A 21,210-nucleotide genomic window follows, 5' to 3' on the forward strand; every position below is an offset into this window, starting at 1 on the left:
CTGAGGATTCATTAGATAATGCTCATAATATGCTTTGAAGATTAACAGAGCTGTTGCCTGGGAATACAGCAACAGATGTTATCAGTGAGATATGCCAAAGCAAAACATCACTGCTCACAATCACACAGATATTTTTTTTAAAAAACACCCCTAAATTGTGGTGCATTTCCACACCCAGACCAGCATTCCCACAGGAGAGCACCCAGGAATGGTTTAATTAATATATAAAGACTGAAGTCAAATTCAAACCACTAAAGCTTATTTAAAATGATAAAATCATGCCACTTCCTTCACACAGCAGGGATTTTTCTACCAACATCCCCACTCAGTGCTTCTTCCCATCCCACAGTGACATGACCACATCTGTTCATCTTCCTGGTATTTGGCTCCAGGGAAAAACTCTGCAAACACCAGAATATTTTGGTTTTGCAGCTCTTTTTTCTTCTCTCTCATATACACCATGGTTTCACCAGGAAAAGATGAACCAAAGGCATGGAGGTGAAAAGGTTTGTAGCAGTCCTGATTAAATTGGTGGTTTGGAATTTTTTCCTCTAAATGTGCCACAAAGTGAGACAGGATATTTCCTTGGTTTGGAGACACCAGGCACAGGCTGAATAAAAACCACCTGAAGGATCCCTTCCTACCTCCACCTGTGCCCACACTCTGGAGCTGTGAGCTGATTTTTGATGTCACTGCTCTCCTTTCTCAGCACTGGAATTGCTGTGGGTGCTCCAAGGAAGTGAAGAGGCTGTGAAGTCAGAGGCAATGAGATTTTGCCAGGTGTGAAATGCAATTTCACAGAAAGCCTGAAGAACCTCTTTTCCACGTGGCAGAAGTGCTATACCACTTAAAGTATACAAAATATAACAAAATATACACATATTTTTAGCAGCTACAAAATCCAGGGCTTGGATTATCAAATAGTTCATCTGGAATGGCAAATATTTCACTGCATCATTTATTCTTCCTGGTAAGAGTTACCAATTTGCTTTTCCTGATTGATTTATATCTTTATGGGAAATACTGACAGATCCAGAAATGAAAAGGATCTAAAATGGGCATTTCCAACAGAATCTAAAATACTCATAAAGGATCCAATCCCTCCCCTCAGCCTCTCCCACTGTGTTTTCCCCATGAGCAGAACAAATTTGGGACATCTAACCAGCTTCAGTTTAACTCTCCGCTGTCTTCCATCACCCCCAGGGATCTTGGTGGAGAATCTTCCATACCTCTGAAGGCAGTTGTGCATTCCCCAGGTGTAATTTATCCTAAATTAAAGATATCTATATTTTTTCCCCAAATGCCATGATTTTGAGCCCCGTGACCACCCCTGCTGCCTTCTCCTGACCCTTCCTGAAGAAGGTGAAGTTGTAAATCTGCTTACTTTAGGTGAGGCCTTCTCAGTTCTCATCAGTCTCTTACAACTACACCTTTCCTTCTATTTTCCAGGATGATTTTTGCCTTTTCTGCCAGACTAACACTTCCCAGAGATGTTCCTCTTGCCATCCAGAGGATTCTCCCAATAAACCCAAGCAGGCACTTCCCAGCCTGTGCTGATGAGGCCAATCAGTGCTGCCTGGTCAGAATTGCTCTGTGCTTACTGAACCCATCCTTTCTATCCCACACCACTTCCCCAGTTTGTCAAGTTCTCTTCAAATTCTCCTCCCAAAGGCTGGGAATCCATCCCACCCCAGGGCCAGCAGCAGCTGCTGTTGCCACCTTGGGCTCTGCATCCCTGTTGGAGCAATTTTCCAGCAAAACAGAAAGCTTGAGCCTGATTAAAACACTCAGTTCTGCTTCTGCTTCCCATTAATTTAATCTCTTTTCTTTTGCTCTGGCTGAGTAATAAAAGTATTATGAGACATAACTGCAAAGGCCCTTAGCAATTACATTATTACTATAATTAATCATTATATTGTAACAATTATTTCTATTAAACCCCACCTAGGAGCCTCAGTCGAGATCAAAGTAACTTCAGATCATTATGATCCTGCAAGATTGGGAGGTTATATGTTCATTTTCTGTTGGGTTTGGTGAACTACAAACCACAACCAAATAAACACCGGAAGTCAAAACAATTTGTGGGCTTGCTTTGCTGTTTTTTTAAAAATGATTCTCAATTACAACAGTGGGGGTTTCGTGTCTGCTCAGGTATTCCAGGCTACATCTTCCCTTGCAAAGAGAGATTAAAATGCTCAGTCAAACAATTTGCTTGCTGAATATTTTCATATGCTTGGTAATGATTGCCTGAATCTTTGCCCTCAGACTCAGTAGGATTAGGAAGTGGGCTGCATGCAAATATCATTAAAACTGGTATTTAGAAGGGTGGGTTGGTTTGAGGTCCTCAAATACCAGAAAGCAGAACAGGAAACATGGCACAGTGACAGAAAAATCCTGATTTACACCCCAGCACTCCGCTGAGGATGGCTGCAGGTTAATAACACATAATTTTTCTTCCATATTTAATTTTCTTCTCCCTGCGTGCATCCTGTGAGAGGAACCTGCCAGGTGAGAGGAGCCCAAGAGCAGCACCAGCTCCCTGAAGCCTCCTGAAATGAATGCTCAGGATGTGCCCTTGAGGGTGCTCACAGGAGCTGCTGCAGGAATGATGAACGTGTCCATCTCTGATTAACGACAGCCACGCTGGCTGCTCAGCAATTGTAGAAGACAGCAGGGCTTGGGCTCAGATTTACCTTGATACCTTGGATGTGAGGTGACTCCTAATAGGAAGAATCCCTGCTGCTGACAGGAGCCACCTTTAGTTACACACATGGAAAATGGATTTAACACCAATTGGAAAAGGATTTTTTTTTACATTGCAATGGCTGGAGTGGGATTATTTCCTTCTTTTCTCTTTTTCTAACTTCCGATTTGTTAATAAGCAAAAATAACAATTTGCCAGGAAGTTTTCCTTCCTCTGGAAACTGTGGGAGAAGAAGGTCAATATTCTAAACTGCAAAATTAATGTTATTTCTCGGGTATTTTAGTTTTTGCAGCTCCTGCAATTTCTTTGAAGGAAATCGATTTTTTTTTTTGCAGCCGAGAAAATCATAGCCAGATTGTTAAAATATTCTGCTACAGCAGAGATGCTCCAAACCATCTGGAAGGATTTCTAGGAGTCAGCACTTCCCTGCCACCCCAGCTGAGAACTTGCCATGCCCTGGGTTCCTCCTCTGCCACACTCCCAGCAAGGACAAGAGGAGTGCAAGGGACAAGGTTGGGTTGAGGGAGTGGAGAGGACTCATCAGCCACTGGGAGAAAATGTTTTCCTCAGCTGCTGAGCAAATACAGAGCAGGGAGCTCAAAGTGCTCTTCTCCCACCAGAAATCTGGCGACCACAGAGGGACGAGGAGCCCTGATGAAAATGAAGCCCTTGGAAGGTTCTAACAGGGTAAAACTGCCAGGGATTTGTTTTATTTTTTAAGTGCAGAGCAGAGGTTGGAGCATTTTTCATCAGGCAAATGTTTTCAGCAAGTTTTCCAGCTGGGTCTCAGGATTCTCAGTTTGCAGTTATTTGTGGGCAGAGGAAGAGGCAGGGAGAGTTCTTGGTTCTGCAATGACCCCTGAGAGCTCTGCTGGCTCCTGGGAAAGGCCATCTCCACCTGATGCACACCTCAGGGCTTGGGGAGGAGGAGAAGGGAAAAAGGAGCCTTGGGTACTCATTGAGGTGACAAAAAGCATCATATTTCCATTTTTTAACTGATAAAAAATAGTAGAAAGCATCTTTTTTACATTGTTTCACAGGTTTTGTGATACTTTTCAGAGATTCCAGAAAACACTCCCAGCTGAGGTTGTGCCTGTACAATAAATCACAGCAAGGGAACAGGTGAAGGAGGCAAGGGGTGGTACCTTGTCTGCTCACTGAATTTTCACAGCTCTCCCTAAGAGCCCACTTTTGGTGGAAACCAAAGGAAGGGTCTTGAGCTACATGTCCCTCTGATCCAGCCCAGCATAACCATTTCCACAGTTTTTAAGAGCAAAAAGAATAATTAGATCTTTTTTCTAACCTTCAGCTTAGTACAAGACATTTCATCAACATCTCTGCTTGACTCCCTCCCATCTTTAGAGTATTGAACCTGCTCACATATTTATATTGTACCCTGCTTTTTCAGGCCTTCATGGTTCAGGGGAAAAACCAAAAAGCATCATTTACATTTTGTGTTGCTGTTGTTTTAGAGTTGCTGCTTTGTGCAAACCTTCCCAAATCCAAGAGGCTGGCATTGATTTGGTGGAGTTGCTCATATTAACAAAGAGCCTCCTTCACCTCCCTTTCCCCACCTTTTAGTCCCAAAACAATAATTTTAGAAAAGAGTACTGAGCACCTTCCACACGCACGTGGAACTCGTGCCTGGCCCTGCCCATGGGGTTGCTGGCCGTGCACTGGTACGTCCCCTCATCAGCTGCTGTCACTTGGTCAATCTTCAGGGTCTTCCCAAAATTCTCTGTCTCTGGCTCATCCTTGGGCATGTTTCCTGTCACCTTGACCCAGCTGAGGTGAGGAGTTGGGCTGAGAACAAAAAAAAAGAAAAGAAGATTTTGAGTTGAACGCAAGAAGTTGCTGTGATGCTTCATATGGCAGAGCTGCTGTTCACACCCGGGGTTTGGGAGGTGCTTTTAGGGGATTTTGAGCTTTTAAAGCTTTGAAAATGCTGGGGCTACCTAAAGGATTACACTATACAGCTGCTCTGCTGCTCCTTGTTCTGCACAACCCCTGTGAGTGGGATTTCCAGCAGGGCAAAGCTGCATTCCTTGGCTGTGCCTTGGCCTGGACAGCAGGAAAGGGGACAGAGCTCATCCCCTCCTGCCCCAAAAGGGCACCTGAGGACAGGCAGACTCCACTGCAGTGCTTTGGAGGTGGCTGAAATGCTCTTCCCATCCCGAGAAAGAGCCAGAAGTGACACAGAATTGGGGACAGACGTGGTTGGTGACCCCAACACTGACAGGGCAGGCGGTCACAGCACCAGAGCTGCTCCTCCTGTGCCCATCTGTGCCCGTGGCTCCAGGCCCAGGTACCCAGAAACTCTGCTGTTCCATCAGCCCTGCAAATATCCCATTATTCCCTCCCAGAGCCCTCATCCCACTCTTGTCCCAAAGCCAGCTCCCAGGCCATGCCCTGCTGACACTGCCACTGCTCAGGGTATAAATCTTTAAAAAGTGACAGATTGGAAATGTCCCTAATTCCCTATTTTGCAGTCGAGTGCCCCTGATCTGAGTTCCTTGAAATCCACTTCCATGGTCTGTGGACATTTGGCAGGGTGGATTGGCAGAGATGTAGGCAAAGCTGAGCGTTTTTCTGCTGAAAATGGGAATTTTAGCAAAGAAAAATAATGTTTTGTTCTAAGAGTTGGCATTTTTGAAGGATTTCAACGAAAAGGTGTGCTTGGTGATAAGACAAAGAAGTACTTTGTGTTATCTCAAAAGTGACTGCTTTAAAAAACCCTCTTTTTGTTAAAAAAAAATTCTAAAAAGTTTCATGGAAAAATTAGAGTGAAACAAAAATATTTCTTTCTTTTTACCTTTTTCCAAACAGACAGAAAGACTTTTCTGGCTTTCTCTTCTTGTATCTGATACTCATGCTTGCACATCAAATTGCATATTTGAGTATTCCCAAGGGGATTTCCCTACTAAAACCCCTTGAAAACCCTCTAAAATCAGAGCAGTGGCTTTGGGGAGGTTTGTGGGCTGGCAGGTTCATTTGGTGGGGAGTGAATTAGACAGGGAAATGTTGCAACAGGGAAGCAAAACTCACTGCAGATACCTGGAGTGAATCCAACAGAGACAAGTAATTCACCTCTTTTTGGGAATGCCAACTCAACTCCCTGCCAGCTTCCACCAGCACTGCCCTTTCAAGCCCATATGGAAAAAACAAAATGCCCCAAACATGTGCAGGCAGATAAATATCCTGACTTTGGAATTTTATGGAGGGAAGAGAACTGCAGAGCCTTTAATGGGAATTATCTGGGTGTGAAGCAGAGCCTGCAGCTCCACGTCCAGCACCAGGGGATGGTGATTTAAAGCTCTGCTCTGCACAAAGCCCTGTCCCAGCCAAACCAGAGGGACTCTGCTCTCACTGGGGATTCAGTGGGTGCACAGATTCTCTGGTTTTGTGCTGGCAGCTCGAATTCTGCAGTGACAGGCACAGGGGACAAACTGGGACACGGGAAGAGCAAAGCAAGGCTTGTGGCTGAGTGAGCTGGAGCAGCAGCAGCAGCCCTGAGAAGGGAATCACAGCTCCTTGTCAGGGGGGAACTCAACATTTATTTCCCAGTCCTTTTCCTTACTTACCCTCATTTTGTCCTGTGTTATTTACAAGGAATTTATCAGATTAAGTGATGCATTATAAGCACTTCTTAGCTTATTGTTTTTTAGCACTTTATGTTATAAATGTTTTAAAGCTAATCATCTAAAATTACCCTTCGTAGGTCCTACTACAATACATCTTTCATAGTTCTATTTCTCTAAAATATTTAGTCTTATTCACAAAATCACCTTTTAAAACTTATTTCTAGCTCCATTTCTCTCTCAACAATGTCTGTCTTATTCTATATTATTTTTAAATCAGCATTTCTTATCTCAAAATTTGCATACAAATACATACTATATGAACTTTTTTCAAGTTCGAGACAAGAACTTGTCTGCAAGTCTTTAAGACCTCTCTACAAATTCATTTCCCACAAAAACTGTCCTTTATGATTTCCCATCATAAAGCAGCTATCTTAACCCTTCCCTGCATTAATCCTTTCACTACCTGAAGGGACTCAGCAAGGTGGAGAGAGATTACTTAAAAGAGCTTGGAGTGACAGGACAAGGGGAAATGGCTTCAAACTGAGAGAAGGTTTAGAGGGGATTTAGGAGGTTTTTTAGGAAAAAACTCTTCTCAGTGAGGGTGGGCAGGCCCTGGCACAGGGTGCCCAGAGAAGCTGGGGCTGCCCCTGGATCCCTGGAAGTGCCCAAGGTTTGAGGTTTGCCTTTTACTGCTGGGTTGATCAGGATCACACTAATACATCTGATTCTGGTTCACTGTATTCATTCCTTATAGGATGTCTTGTGTTGCACCACTCAAGAACTTTGTTTTTAAAAAAACTGAGATCTTACACCTGGAATATCTTAAATTTTGAGCACTGAAGCAAAACTGAATTGGCAAAACCAGAAAAAAAAATACAGGTTGTGAACAGAAGCACTGAAGCTGATGCCGATATTATTTAGTTTCTTGACATCTCAAAATTAGCACTACTGAAAAAAATTCAGTTTTTAAAATAGAAAAATTAAAAAAAATTCCATACTTACCACACTATGGTTTTAATTATTTGTTTACAAGCTACAGCAATAACCAACACACTACTGTTGCCTGCACTCTGTGCTGCTTTACAGTACAAAAAGCTCTGCACAGGAGTTGCATTTAAAACTGCTGCATAATTTGTAATATCCCCTTTTCTTTGCTCATTTCTCCCTCCAAAGGTGATTAAGTTTGTGCAGCATTTTCATTACTCACAGCCCTTCAGCAATACACTCGAGGAGCAGGACACCTCCCTTGATGACAGTGACTGATGAGCTACTGCCAGCAGATTCAGGAGGGATCAGCAGTTTGGGCTTCCTTTCCTTGATAAAATTTGCTGAAAGATAAAATAAAACAGAAGTTAGGTGGGAAATCTCAGATATTCTCCAATAATGCCACAAACATCACTGCTGCCAGAAGGTTTCTGACAGCCATTTGTGTGCTTTCTTTTTTATTTATCTACTCTGAGATTAATCCAGAGCCCTGATAACAGTCAGAAGGGAGGTACAGTGATATCAACAGGCAGCAGAGCTGGGAAAACCTTTTTCCTACAGTTTTATATCCAGTTTTCCAAGCACTGGCCCTTCCTATCACCCTCCTGATCCTCTCAATTCCTGATCTTCAGGTCCACACCTCCTTTCTTGGCACCTTTCTTCTGCACTGGCTCCATCATCTTTTAAACCTCAAATGAAACCCCACCTTTCCTGACTTGAGCATCCCACAGAACTGTCCCTCCTGCTCCAATTATCAAATCTTCAATAATGGAGATACAATTTGTAAGGGAGACTGTAAAAATAATAAAACTAGATTGACCTGCATTTGATTCCAACAGCCCATTTGTTCCAGCCTGCCAAACAAGGGTTTTAGGATGAAAAATGCAGGGTTCAGTGGCTGCCCAGTTATCACTATCATAACAATTAGCACACTAATGAATCAGTCCCCAAATGGTGCTAGTTCTTTAAAAAAATAGCCAGTTATGGATGATTTGGTAAAAGAGCACATAGATCTCCCTGAACCATTTTCTCATTTTTAATTTTAATTTCCCCTTGCTTTGTATCTCTGCAGATCTGTGTCACAAGTGCTCTGAGTGCAGCAGGACACGTTGGTGCCTCTGGACACTCTCACACATTTCCCATCTGCCCTCCACCTCCTGCTGCCAAAGGCAGCCAGGCTCCTTCCCAGCACGAGTTCAGACATCCCTTGGAGGGAAAAACTGCTTCTGGAGGGGCAGTGACAGTGCACAACCCCTGCCTGTGCTGCTCCAGGGCTCAGCTCCACGGGCCAAGCCAGGGGAGTGATGAGTGCTCTGAGTTATCCATCCCAAAACACTCCAGGATAACCTCCTTTTCAGAAACCTCAGTGCTTGTCTGGCAAAAAAATCTCCCAGAGGAGGTTAAAATTGGGCATTAAAAAAAAAAACCTCTTAAAAGGTATTTAACCAAAGAAATGAAGAGTCAAGAGCTACAGAGTCTAAATTTCATGTATTTGAAACAAAAGGAGCCAGGTGGAGAACTGCAGGAATAGGTCTGCAAGATATTTTCAGGATCTCCTCCACAGAGAGGGGCAGGCAGAGCAGTGGGAGTGGGAATGCACAGGATGAGAATGGCTTTGCTGTAGTGTCACTTATGCTGGTGACACACAGGGCGCCACAGAGACAGAGCCACCTCCCATCTACATGGAGGTGATGGGGACAGCCACCACAGGGCACCCAGCCTCCATAAATCCACACCCTGAGCTCATCTGAAGCAAGGCAGCCCCAGGGTGACCCCTGGGATGTGAATTCATGGCGTCAAACCTTGGCTGTCTCATCCCAGAGTTCTTTTAACCGCCAGGAAAAGATCTGGAGCATCCAGCTCTGGCTCCTGCTCTGAATTGATAACATGAGAAACCCTGAACATCAATGTCCTCACTTCCACCCCCTTACAAAGCTCCTTTCTCAAGTAAAAAAAAAAACAAAACTGCCTTTTTCATTAAAAGCCCTGCAGATTGCTCTCAGAAACTACAAGACGAGCCAATTGTGCTCCCTGGACTGCTTAAATCCACCCCATCACAATCAAGAGGCTTTTGTGATGTGTTTTCTGAGCAGCTCCCATTTCACCTCAGCTGGTGGAGTCTCAGTTCAAAGGCTAAAAACAGATGGATTCAACTCACCCTTAGTAACAGCAGCGTTAGGTGAGCCTGAGTCATTAGCATGCTTTACTGAAATAAATAAAAATGACAACCAAACAAACATGCAGGGTTGAGACAGAATCAAAAGAAACCATAAATCAACCAAAACAAAACCATGCCCCTCCCCACCCCCCAATTTCTGCCCCAAAAGAAAGAAAGAATGAAAAAATATAAAAGAAAGCAACAGATGAGCAACTGAGTTTTGAAAATACAATGAAAACGCTTTAAAGATTTGTGTTATTCTGAAAAATGCTTCATAGGTGATATAATCAGCATTTCATCCTTGCTATCTACAGTAATAAAAATCACTAAGTATCCACAAAGAGAAATACTATAAAATATATCCAATCTCTTGTTTCTTATTGCTGATTTTTGTCCTATTTATTTTTAATACAGTCCCTCACCAGGCCCTTGGCACAGGGTGGAATGGGCAATGTCAAGCTGAGTTTATAGAACCCTTTCAGTTCGTGCCTCTCATCTTTTCCTGGCCCAAGTCCTGTGGCTTTGATGACAAGATGGACACACTGAAGTGGCTTTTTGGGCCACTTCCAGGGCTACCAGCAGCCAAAACCCATCTTGTTTTTCTCTGATCTCTGTGTGCATGTGTGGGGGACTGAACCCATCTGAAAAGCCATGGAGAGCAGCATTTAATTTGTATGTTTTTCTCACAATTATTACCCCAAGATATGGTCTAAGCAAGCATTAAACACATAAAACCACTATTAATCCTTTATCTTTTTATCCCAACAAGAAAACTCTCAAAAATCACATACTAAACATGAGGGTTTCATTCATGAAGACAAAATTCTCCTTGGCTTTCTGGGCTGTGTAAGTCTGAAAGATCCACAATGAACAAGTGAAATCTTAAATTCCCTACACATCGTTTCATCAAGGAACTGGAAACACCTCTTGTGTTTCTGATGCTCCAGGCTGCCTGGAAAACCTGGAAAACGTCATCCTTGCAACCTCACTGCTGAGGCTGGAGCAAACCAGGCCTTGCCCAGGGAAGAGGCAGCCACAAAGTCCTCAAAGCCCAGTAAAGTCCCCTTCCTGGGGAACCTGCTGGACTCAAGAGCAGCAGATTTCCCTAATGCACCCTTGGCTTTCACTGTGGGGACAGCAGGAGGAAGGACAGGGCACTTTTGGGGTCTGACTGTGATGCCTTAGGATTTCAACTTTTCTATTTTTCAAATCCTGTACTGCTTTGGTGTATAACTCTGAACTCCATATAGAGTGTCAGCTGCTGTCTTCACATTTTGGGCAGACACAACAATTCCTGTCCAGGTCTGGCAATCAAGGACACCTCAGTCCCTGAGAGACGGAAACAACAGTGAATTTGGGGGGCAAACCTGGAGTAAATAACTTCATTACCTGAAGCTGTAATTGGAGGATTCACCCCTGATATGTGAATGGACCAAACCTATAATTGTCTGAAAAACTTGTGACCATTGTCCATCTTGGGTGTAGCCTCTGGGAGGCTCCTGATTGCCCGAGGTGTGCCTATCAAAGGCCTTCAATAAATATTTTACTCTCTTAATTTTGTCTAGCCTCTGTTCTAGGCAGCCCCTCCAAGGCATCAGACCTTGGTGACCCAGATGGGACAGGAGAAACTGATGCCTTGGGATGGCCGCCTAGAACACAGGCTGGAGCAAGAAGCTTTTCCTAGTGAAATTTAGCCCCAAGAACAAGGTCAATAATGCAGGAAATAAACTCAGCAAGGTGCCCAGTGTTGAGAGCCACACATCTGCATGCACTGCTGCCTGGGGAGCTCAGAAAGCAGAGCAAACAAAGAGCTGAGCCCCACACTCACAGCGGGAAACCTTGAGCGTCATGGGCATCTTCTGCACGATGGTCCTGAGCCTGGGGAAGGCTGCAAAGCAGCAATAGTCACTCCTGCTGTCACTCTCCTCCACGTTGGCAAAGTAGAGATCTCCCTCCAGGCTCATGGAGACCCTCTCATCCTGTGGGATGTGCTGCAAATCTGGCAAGGAAAAGTAACGGTGAGGTGGTGGGGGAATCGGAAAACCAGAAACTTGCACAGACACTGAAAGGTTTGATGTGCAGCCTTGAGAGCAGCTTGGATTGATGTAAAAATACAATACACAGATATTAAGCAGAAAAATCATAAACTTCTATTTCTATAGCTGTAGGTGAGAATACACCTTAAGTAAGTGAGAATCTGTACTGATAAAATGGTGAAGGGTTTATAACATAGGGGTGTGATTGTATGGAATAAACTAAGAATCCAGAAGTTATAACAGAAGCATATGTGTACATGTGAGACAGAAGCCCATTGGATAAAAGTATCCACAGTGCAGCAAAATTAAGTAAAGACGACAGGACAGAAAGGCAAAATAAACTCTGTGGCAACTGTTTATTGATTTAGAAAGTTTTGTATTGTTTTGTAACAAAGAACTTGTGACTACTCTGAGCTATGGCCGAGTTCTTGCTCCTCTAAAACCTCTCAGCCTCTAAGATTGATTTTTATCTGAGCAATAAATCATTCTTAGCTTGAAAACAGTCTCATCCCTTCATTTCTAGCAGCAAATGATAAGGTGGGAACAACACAGGGCTGTTTCACCAAATGCTCCCCTCATGTGCTGCCTTTCAGATACAGAGAATGAAACACTGAAGTAAAAGAGGCAGAAAATCCAGCAGAGCCAATGGGTTATTTACCAATATCCAGTATAAAAGTGATTAAAAATATTTTTATATAATAATGTAGACCTATATAACTGATAAGGAAAATTTGATAATTTAAAAAACAGAGTTATTTTGCTTCCCAAAAGCCAGAAATTCCTTCAGAGCACAAACACTACAGAATAATGGGGCAGAAACCACCAGGAACTAATTATATAAACCTGGTGGATTATTTTCCCCATAGTATCATAAATCAATGATCAATTTATGGAAAGAGGAAAACAATGAGGATAACATACTGACATGTCATATCCTCTCTCCTCTAAATGCAGGACTCCTCATCACTGATAGATTCAGCAATATATAAATTATTTGATATCTCATATTTCATGAGATGCTGTGTCAATGCACTCCACAATTTAACTTTGGGTCATGTCAAACCAGATCTCCATCCTCCATTTTTCAATTTTGTTCTTCAATATCCAGATATTTCTCCCAAGCACTTGTACAGTTACAATTCCTACCCATGACAAATCTGCAATGAAGCTGCTCTGAAAGACAAATGCTTTGAGCCCCCTTGTACGAATTGTGCAAAAACCATTTACTCACCAATATTCATCCAGTAGATATGCAAAGGGGGGATGCCTTTTGGGGGGTTGCAGTGCAGGATCACAGAATCTCCATGCTCCACATCCAGAGGCTCAATTTTTTCTTTGGGGAATTTTGGTACACCTGCACAAAAAAAAAAAGCCAAGAAGTTCCTCTATTATTGGTACCTTTTGAAATTTTGCCTTTTGCTTTCTTCCTGGTACATTTTTAATAAAATATTTACCTTTACATACTCCTTTGCATTATTTGCCTTTAATACCAATTTTAATTTACACAGAGGCACAGAGAAATGATGAGTTTTACTCTGAGTAGGAAATCCCTGAGTTCTGGAACACTCACAATAGGAATCCCTTCATTCACAAAGTTCTTGGAGCATCCTATCCAAAGCCAGGCACTGAATGGAGATGTTTAACACTTGTTTGTGATGTCCTGTGCTTTGCTTTGGCTTTACTTTAACACAATTCTTCTCAAACACTTTCTTTAGCTCCTTTGTGCTGTCTGGAAGTGACCACTCAAGGCCAAAGGGTCCCTAAGGACAAGCCTGGCACCGAGGGCTGTGCACTGGTGGGGCCCCAGCTGGTCCCAGTGATGCCTCAGGTTTTGGCTTTTCTATTTTTCACATTCTGTGCTGCTTTAGTGTGTGGGTCTGGGATTCATATCAGGGCATGCTGAGCTCTGTGCACAGAGCAGGGAGACAAAACAATTCCTGCTCCAGCTGGGCACCAAGGACAAATGACCCAAATCTCAGCCCAGGAGCACAAACCCCGTGGGCTGGAGAGAGAAAAACAAGCAGGGTGGGACTGCAGGGGCTAAAGCTGGAATGGGACAATGAACTGCAAGGTGCAAATGGAGCAGAACTGATCCCAGGGACAGACCCCGTGCCCGGCCGTGCATTTTGGGGCCATTTTGGTTCATCTTGGGTGCAGCCCTGGCTGGGCTCTGGTGCTGCCCAAGGTGGATCCATGGAGGAGATCCTTTGGATAAATCCCTGCTTTATTCTGTGACTCTGCCCAGCCTCTGCTCTAGGGCAGCCTGCACAGGGCATCAGGAACCAGCCTGGGAGTGTGGAACATTCCGGGAAACCTTGGATCAAACATGGTTCCTAAGGACCCACTGCAAGTCCCTGCAGGTGAGGACAGACATCAGGCTCCTGTCTGGAGCTGCCCCAGCTCTCCTCCATCTCCAGGATCAGAGGAAGGCTGCTGTGAAGCCTCTGTTGCCTCCTCAGGCCTGGAAGCTCAGCCTGGATTCCTGCAGGGCTGCAGGGATAGGCTTGGCACAAAGCTCACAGGGCTGTACCAGGGCTGCTCTAGCTGGGCTTAAACACAGGATAAATGGTTAATGCATCAATGTTTCACCACCCACAGCACCTGATGCCAGCATTGTGTTCCAAGCCTGGCACACCTGGGCAAATTTGGATGCCCAAAATGCCACTGGAGCTGATGTGGGAAAATGGGGAGCAGAGCTGGGTTGGAGCCCACCCAGACCAAGGGAGGCTCAGCTTGGAGATGATCCCAGAGCAAGCAGCCTGCAAGATGGAACCACCCCTTGAAGGAACTGAGCTGAGGCAGTTTCAGGGCTGACGTCGCCTCCTGCTTTCATTTCAGGCAAGTTCCAACTGGCCAAAGTTTCACTTCAGACCAGCATCAAGCAGCAAAATGAGCAGCTTAATTAAATTAAATGAAGCAGCAAAGGATGGAGAAGATCTTGGCTGTGCAGAGTCAAACTGGCACAACCAACATCACCTCCCTGTCACGACATGGAGCTCTGAGAGCAGCTCCACATCTCGAGACATCAGTGGTCCAGCAGGGAACCTGCAACATCCTAGTGCAGGGGGCAAAGGAAGGGAGAGGGGGAGAAATGCAGGGATTGGACTCTGAGGCCACTTCACACATCTCAGGATTAGTAAACATGAAAAGAAGCAATCACTCCAGTGCTGACTGCCTGAATGCAGACTCTGCAGAGATTTTATCTCCAGGAGGGTTATTAATAGGTTAGGAATTCTTAGGAGAGGCAAAATGCAGCTAATGAGCATCACCCACTCTGTAGGTGAAATTTCAGGTTAAAAAAAAAGAGCTGCATATTCATATCCAGTACCTTCAGTAACCTGCACTCTTCAAGCCCTGGGAAATACATCTGCTGACTGCAGAGGTGCAATATTTTCCAGCAGGAAAAAGCCAATTTCTTGATCTAAAGCTTATTTATTCCCCAAAGCACGTCGCTCCCAACAAAACTTTCAATAAGCTGGGTCAGGGAAGGATAAAGGGATTTCTGACCAAACCAATGGATCAGCAAATGGACTAATATGGCACTACTTGTTTAGGACATTGGAACCCCTTGTTCAAACCCATTTTTTGCCTCATTTAGCAGAATTACATCTGGGTTTCTGACATCCCAGCTGGGTGCCATAACCACTGGGCTCCTCAGTGAATTTCTGTGGCCAGTAATTACAGAATTATACAGAAATTTACTGAGTCCCACCAGGAGACAGTGACAAGTCACAGTCCTGGTGTCATTAGCTGGCAGCACAGACATTCATCTCCAGATGTTGGCAGCTGGACTTCACTGGGGGAAGCAGCAATTTGACCCCAAATGTCCTCCATCTCCATCAAGCACTTGCACCACAGGTCCTTCCATGCTGTTTTTTTGGGTTGTTTTTTTTTTTTTTTTTTGCTTAGTTCACCATGAAAATCATTGAAAAACTTTGATTTTCATCCTCATAATGATAAATTCGAATGTTTAATCCTTGAAGCTTTGCAAGAAATGAAAACTCATGATAAATTCCTGAGCCAAACCCTCTGACAAGCATAATTTTTTTGCTGGGGTCCCGCTGGTCTCAAAGACTAGAAAAAATCCCTACTTCTGAATTCAATTTATTAAAAACAAAAAGCCTCTGTCACATTAGACTTTGCCTTTTGCACATCAATCTTCAGAATGTCTATGCAGGCAACATTTTGGATATTTTTTCAGGGCTCCTATGTTCTAATTAGAGGATATTCCAGAATCAATCACAACTGATTTGTGGCTGATCACAGAAAGTATCACAGCTGAGTTCAACTCCACAGCATAATAAAATAAACACAAAATAAATTGTGCCATGGAAGTGTTTGATATTGAACAGAGTTCTCACTGCAGCACATGGCCACTGAAAGTTCCAGCTGATGTCTCTGCAGTGACAGCACTGACACTGCTCCATCAATATTCTACAGAATCCCCACACAGGGATGTGATGGGAGGGGACAGAGGGAGAGCAGAGGGATTTAGGGGCTCTGAGAAAGCCCCAGGAGGGCTCTCACCACACACAAATCATGAGGTGTGAGTGGAACAGCCACGGGGAAGATGGAAACCTGCACTCCCAACTCCAGCTACGGAGAATCTCCCAAAATCCCACCGTGACACCTCTTCAAATACTCCTGGGAAAGGCTTTGCTGACCAAGGGGTTTTTCCTGACAAGGCTGCACTCAAAACCCAGAACTGAAGCGCTCTGACAGTGTGTGAACCATGGAAACAGAAGATTATCAGTGGCCAGAGTCATCTGTGCAAGGAGCCAGGATCTGTTTAATCCCTGGGGTGACTCAAAGTTCATTGACTGAGCTGCGCTTGAGTCCAGGCTGGAGCACCAAATTTGGGGGGCTGGGAAAAAATCCAGAAAGGAGCCTGAGCCTCTCCTCCTTACCCCTTCAGAAAATGCAGTTTCTCAACCTAAAGCAAACAGCAGAGACACCAATACAGTGCAATAGAAAGGCTTAATTTGAGTTTAGCAGAAATAGAGATTCAGAAATACAGCAATCAGAGTTGGGAACTCCAGTCCCCAGCATTGCTCCAGATTTACTCCGCGGTCCATTTAGGACACCTTGTCCTAAAGCTCAATTTTTGTCCTACAGCTCAGTTTTTGTCCTGTTGCTGATTACAGTGACTTCACACTAAAACTGCATCAATTATGGCAATTTATTCCAGTTTGTGTGAGAATGGAGCCCATTCCGTCAGGTATTTTACATGTTTTGGGCTCAAGTGTTGAGAAATGGAACAAAGGAAAAGCATTTCTCCAGTAACCTGTCCTTGAGATCCCAGTGTCTTGTTTCTACCAATATCAGGTGTAAAAATGGGAGTGAATTCAGGATGATAAACCAGCAATTAGCAAACAAATGGTGAAATTATTGTAGAAAAACATCACTGAAACCCAGGTCTGGTTTTATAACCTTCCCTGTGGATTCTACTGAAGATATCCTGGGATAAAGGAGAGCTTAGCCTGATCCATCACAGATAGTCTCATATTTTTCCTTGCAAATAAACCCTTAAAGGATGTAAAAGTGAAGCAAAGCAGAAATAGTCAAGAATTTTCTCTAACCTTGAAATTTCCAGCTCCTTAGACACTTAAATTAGTATCTAATTATGATTTTCCATACAGATCTGTATCCTGTACAGCAAACAACCCAACATTTTAAGGACTCTGAACCATGACTTGCAGCCCCTGATGCTGAGCTGCACTGAGTGAAACTTGGGAGGTTTCCAGGGCTCATCTCCATGCCTCAATTGATATTCTGATCCATGCAGCAGGAGCAGTAGTTAAATCTGTAATTTCCATTGCAGCCTTTGAACTGTTTATGACATACGACCCTGCTTGTTTATGGGTTTTTTAATTGCTGCCTTAAATTGAAAAAGTTAGCAAAGCCTGGCTGTCAGGAAGAGCGTGGCTGGGAGTCCACTCGCTCCTGAGGATGTGGAATGGAATCAGTGACGGTTTTTTCTGTGTAAATCTCTGTTATCCTTTCCCAAATGATGGCCACAGGCAGGAATCAGAGTGAGCCCAATGATTTAGGTGGCCATAAGGGAAGGTCACTGGCTTAGGAAGCAAGAGGGTTAAATTTCATCCCCATCACCTGCAAAGTCTCAGTGAATTGCTCTCTTTTGTTTTCTCTTCCATAAAAGCTACACCGAAGCCTTCACAAAACTGAGACCTCCTCCTTCAGTATCAGCTCAGCATCTTTTACTGATTTCAGGATGTTCACACCTGAGTTTTTGAATATTAACTCAGGTATGGTTTCTTTGGGAATTCTTGCACTAACATCACATCAGAGCACAGCCTGGCACGGAATAATTTTACATTCAGCCAATTTTTCCATCCTCAGGTCTCTGGTCTTTTGGAGCAGCAGCTTTAGAAATACCAAGCATAAATCTTAACTCAGTCTGCCGTGAAGAGTCTTTCACAGCACAGTTAATTAAAGAAGTTTAAACTGTACTTCTTCTCCTTCCCCTGGCATTGGGCCTGCTCACTAATTCAAGCAGCAGATTCCCGAAATGCTGGAGGAGGGGAGCTGAAGTCTGTGTTCTCACCATTTAAATTCATTTTCATGCTGAATGTATCTTGTAACAATCTGGCCTTTGTTAGTGCTGCAAACACATCGAGATCCTCAGAGCCCATTCTTCCCCCTCTCCTTAATGTCATCCTACATAGGGGAGGTGGGGTATTTTCATTATGTAGGTGAGATTTAATGATCATTTCTGCTGACATTTCTATTGCTTCCCTGGAATGACTACTGTGAGTAAACACTCTTTTGTTCTCCTTTTCAGCAGCAGCCTTACAGACTCAGTATTCTGCTTCTGCAGTGGAAATGTAATTTATGAAAGAAACTGCCCTGCTCTGCCTCGCTGGGGTTTTCTTCCCTTCCCTGGCACGGTGACTTTGCCAAGGAGCTTTACATCTGCCTTGAATGCAGCTGGCACAGCTCTGCCACCTCTGCATCATCATCATGAATGCAGGGAGTGATCTCACATGTACCAGTCTGTGCTCCAAACCCTGGCGGTGAATAGAGGTGATTTATGCCCAGCCCCTCCCTGGCAGGTTCTGATTTACAGCAGATCTGTGCACCAGCAGCTCTTCCACTGGGGCACAGTTGTAGAGCACTTTAGAAAATCAAAGGTGCCTTCTACTCCTCTCTGAATCCTGATTGAATTTGCAGCTTTTACATTGCACCAGTAAATGAAAGAACTGATGGCAGAAGTGTTCTAATAACAGCAAATGTGCTTCAAAAGATGTGTGAGTTGGGTAAATCCCTCTAATACATTATCTGTACCATGTATTTTTTTTTCTGGGTTTAGGAATTTGCATATATTAGCACTAAAATTCCTCTTGCTTTTGATAACAACCATGTTTGTAACCTCTCCATAAATTTGTTGCCATCCACTCCCAATGTATTTAATATCTACTTAAGCTACTCTAGACTGTTCTTCATTAAAAGCAAAAAATCTCCTCTCTGAATACAGATCCAATAATCCCAAATACAGACACCAACTCCTTGTTTTCCATCTTCTTTAGTTCAGTAGCAATGGAATATCAGAACATTCTGCTGCTGGAGGTACAAACATGACACTGAGCACTTTAACTCCTCTCAAATGTAATGAGTTCGAGATATTTTGCTTAAGAGAAGTTGTATTAACCTCACTGCCCTGCCCAGACCCCAAAGTCAAAAACTATGTCTGAAGTTTAACTGCATCACTCTCCTGTCCCTGCCCGAAACTCCAGCTGCCATCAGCTGCCCATCCTACCCTGTCAACAGTTCAATAAACCTCAGCTCGCTGTCCTAAAGCTTTCTGCAATTCTACTCTGCTCTGGAAAGCTCTTCCCTAAAACAGCTGCAAGGTGGTGGAGACTAACCCACAGAGCAACACCTGGAATGCTGCAAATTCCTCACCCAACACCAAGCTCTGGCATCAGGGATTGCTGTGTGGCACATTTCAACATTAAATAGATTTCCCAAGGAAAAAGAAATCCATAAAGCTGGATGGGAGGAAAATAAAGCATGTCTTTCATGGGGAGCACTCATAAAATACATTTACCTGGCAGCCTCAGCAGGTCCCTCCCAGGAACCCTCCCAGCCCTTGCAATGTCCTGGTTTCAATGTGCCCACAGCACCAGGACTCTCCCAAGCCTTGGCTGTGCCTGGAATGCTTCTCAGGATTATTTCCTATGCTGAAGACAGGACAAAAATGTTTATTCGTGTTTCTCATAGCCCATTTCATCTGCCAGAAGTGTTTTCTGTGCAAAAGCAGCCACCTCCTGTCACTGTGGGGCTGGGAAGGCTGTGGATGCATTCCCTGCCACATGGATTCCACCTGAGCACGGAGCTGTCAGATATTTCATAACAAAATACTGCAGGAGCTTGGAAATGCAAGATCTCATCTGAAAAAATCCACTGCACTGCTGCTTTTCTCCGTCTCTGCCACTGAACTGCATCATAAAACCTGCTTCAGGTTCTCACCCTGCTCCACCATGGAGCTGGGGGAGTTTCTTGTCCTTTCCACTCCCTCTGGGAAGATTCTGCTTCTGATTTTCCTCTTCTCAATCCTGAATTTAGAACCAAAATGTGTGCTCATATTCCAAACTACAGGTGATTAAATGGATTGGAACAAACCAGTTGTTTCAGCTTTGGGACATGGTTGAATACTGAACCTGGCTGGGCTGGGTTAAGGGTTGGACTCTGATTTTAAGAGCTTTTTGCCAACCTTAATAATTCTTTGATTCTATCCATAAATTTCATGCCACTTCTACAAACCTGGTCCTTAATCCCTCATTTCCCTCTCTGCCCTTCCTGTGTGCTAATAAAGCACAAACTTCTAGGATCAGTAATTTTCCCTGCTTTATTTTTAAGCTTGTTTTTTATTCCAGCTCCAGGGTTTTATTTTTCTCCCCATCAGTATTTATCCCAAACCCTGAATGCTGCTGACATCAGATTAATGAACTCACAGCTGATCAAATCACTTCCCCTGGAGTTTTCAAACATTTGCATCCGTTGCTATTTTGCAGTAATAACCTGTGGGAGTTGATAGTTCAGTGGTCTGAAATCCTGCATCCAGATTTGGTTTCTGTCCTCAAAATCAGGAATTTAATTAAATTATTCCAAGAAGAAAATACCACTTTCTTCTTTGAATGTTCATTGAATAACAAACAACTCATGTTTTGCCATGTGAGCTGGTTCTTTCCCATTTATTTTGAGGAAAGACAGCTCTCATCTTAATAATAAAAGTAATAATTACAAATATCAACCAGAAATGAAGGCCTTACTTGGAACAATCAGCTCAATTTCCTCTGACATGGCAGTTCCCAGCACGTTGGATGCAAAGCAGCGATATTTCCCTTGGAAATTGTTGATGATTCCCCGGTTTTGGATCACAAAAGTTCCAGAGTTGTTGGATGTGACTATCCTGGGGTCAGATGATAAATCAAATGGTTTTCCATCCTTAGTCCAGTTAAAGCTGAAAAAGAAAAGGAATGTTACAGTGGGCAGGCCCCAGGACAGCATTTTGGTATTAATGAGGGGTAAAAGAGAGTTTTATCAAAATAAAAGGAAAAACTGGATGGAAGAGGAGATGGAAGAGGAGAGAGGTGAATGGCAGAGTGCCACTGTGCCCCTCTGCCTCGTGCTTGGGCACATCCCTCCTTCCACACTCTGCTTTTCTTGGCTGTGCCATGAGAGCAGAGCACAGAGCCCAGGGCAAGGACAGGGACAGACAGAACA

General features: G+C 43.8%; 1 protein-coding gene across 5 annotated transcripts in view; it reads right to left on the reverse strand.

The window, feature by feature from the left end:
- Nucleotides 1-21,210, reverse strand: part of CHL1 (cell adhesion molecule L1 like) — a 96,949-nt gene that overhangs the window by 33,325 nt on the left and 42,414 nt on the right. For 4 of the 5 annotated variants that reach the window (XM_005420153.2, XM_031056393.1, XM_031056394.1 and 1 more), the window contains exons 4-9: nt 20,757-20,947; nt 12,695-12,817; nt 11,256-11,426; nt 9,428-9,475; nt 7,493-7,613; nt 4,323-4,507 (exon numbers count right to left, since the gene is read on the reverse strand). In XM_005420153.2, coding sequence (XP_005420210.1) covers nt 4,323-4,507; nt 7,493-7,613; nt 9,428-9,475; nt 11,256-11,426; nt 12,695-12,817; nt 20,757-20,947 — 839 coding nt within the window. The remainder of the gene's footprint in view (nt 1-4,322; nt 4,508-7,492; nt 7,614-9,427; nt 9,476-11,255; nt 11,427-12,694; nt 12,818-20,756; nt 20,948-21,210) is intronic. The other variant, XM_005420154.2, reaches the window with a different exon arrangement.

Source organism: Geospiza fortis, unplaced genomic scaffold, assembly GCF_000277835.1.
Source record: "Geospiza fortis unplaced genomic scaffold, GeoFor_1.0 scaffold70, whole genome shotgun sequence".
Lineage (NCBI taxonomy): Eukaryota > Metazoa > Chordata > Aves > Passeriformes > Thraupidae > Geospiza > Geospiza fortis.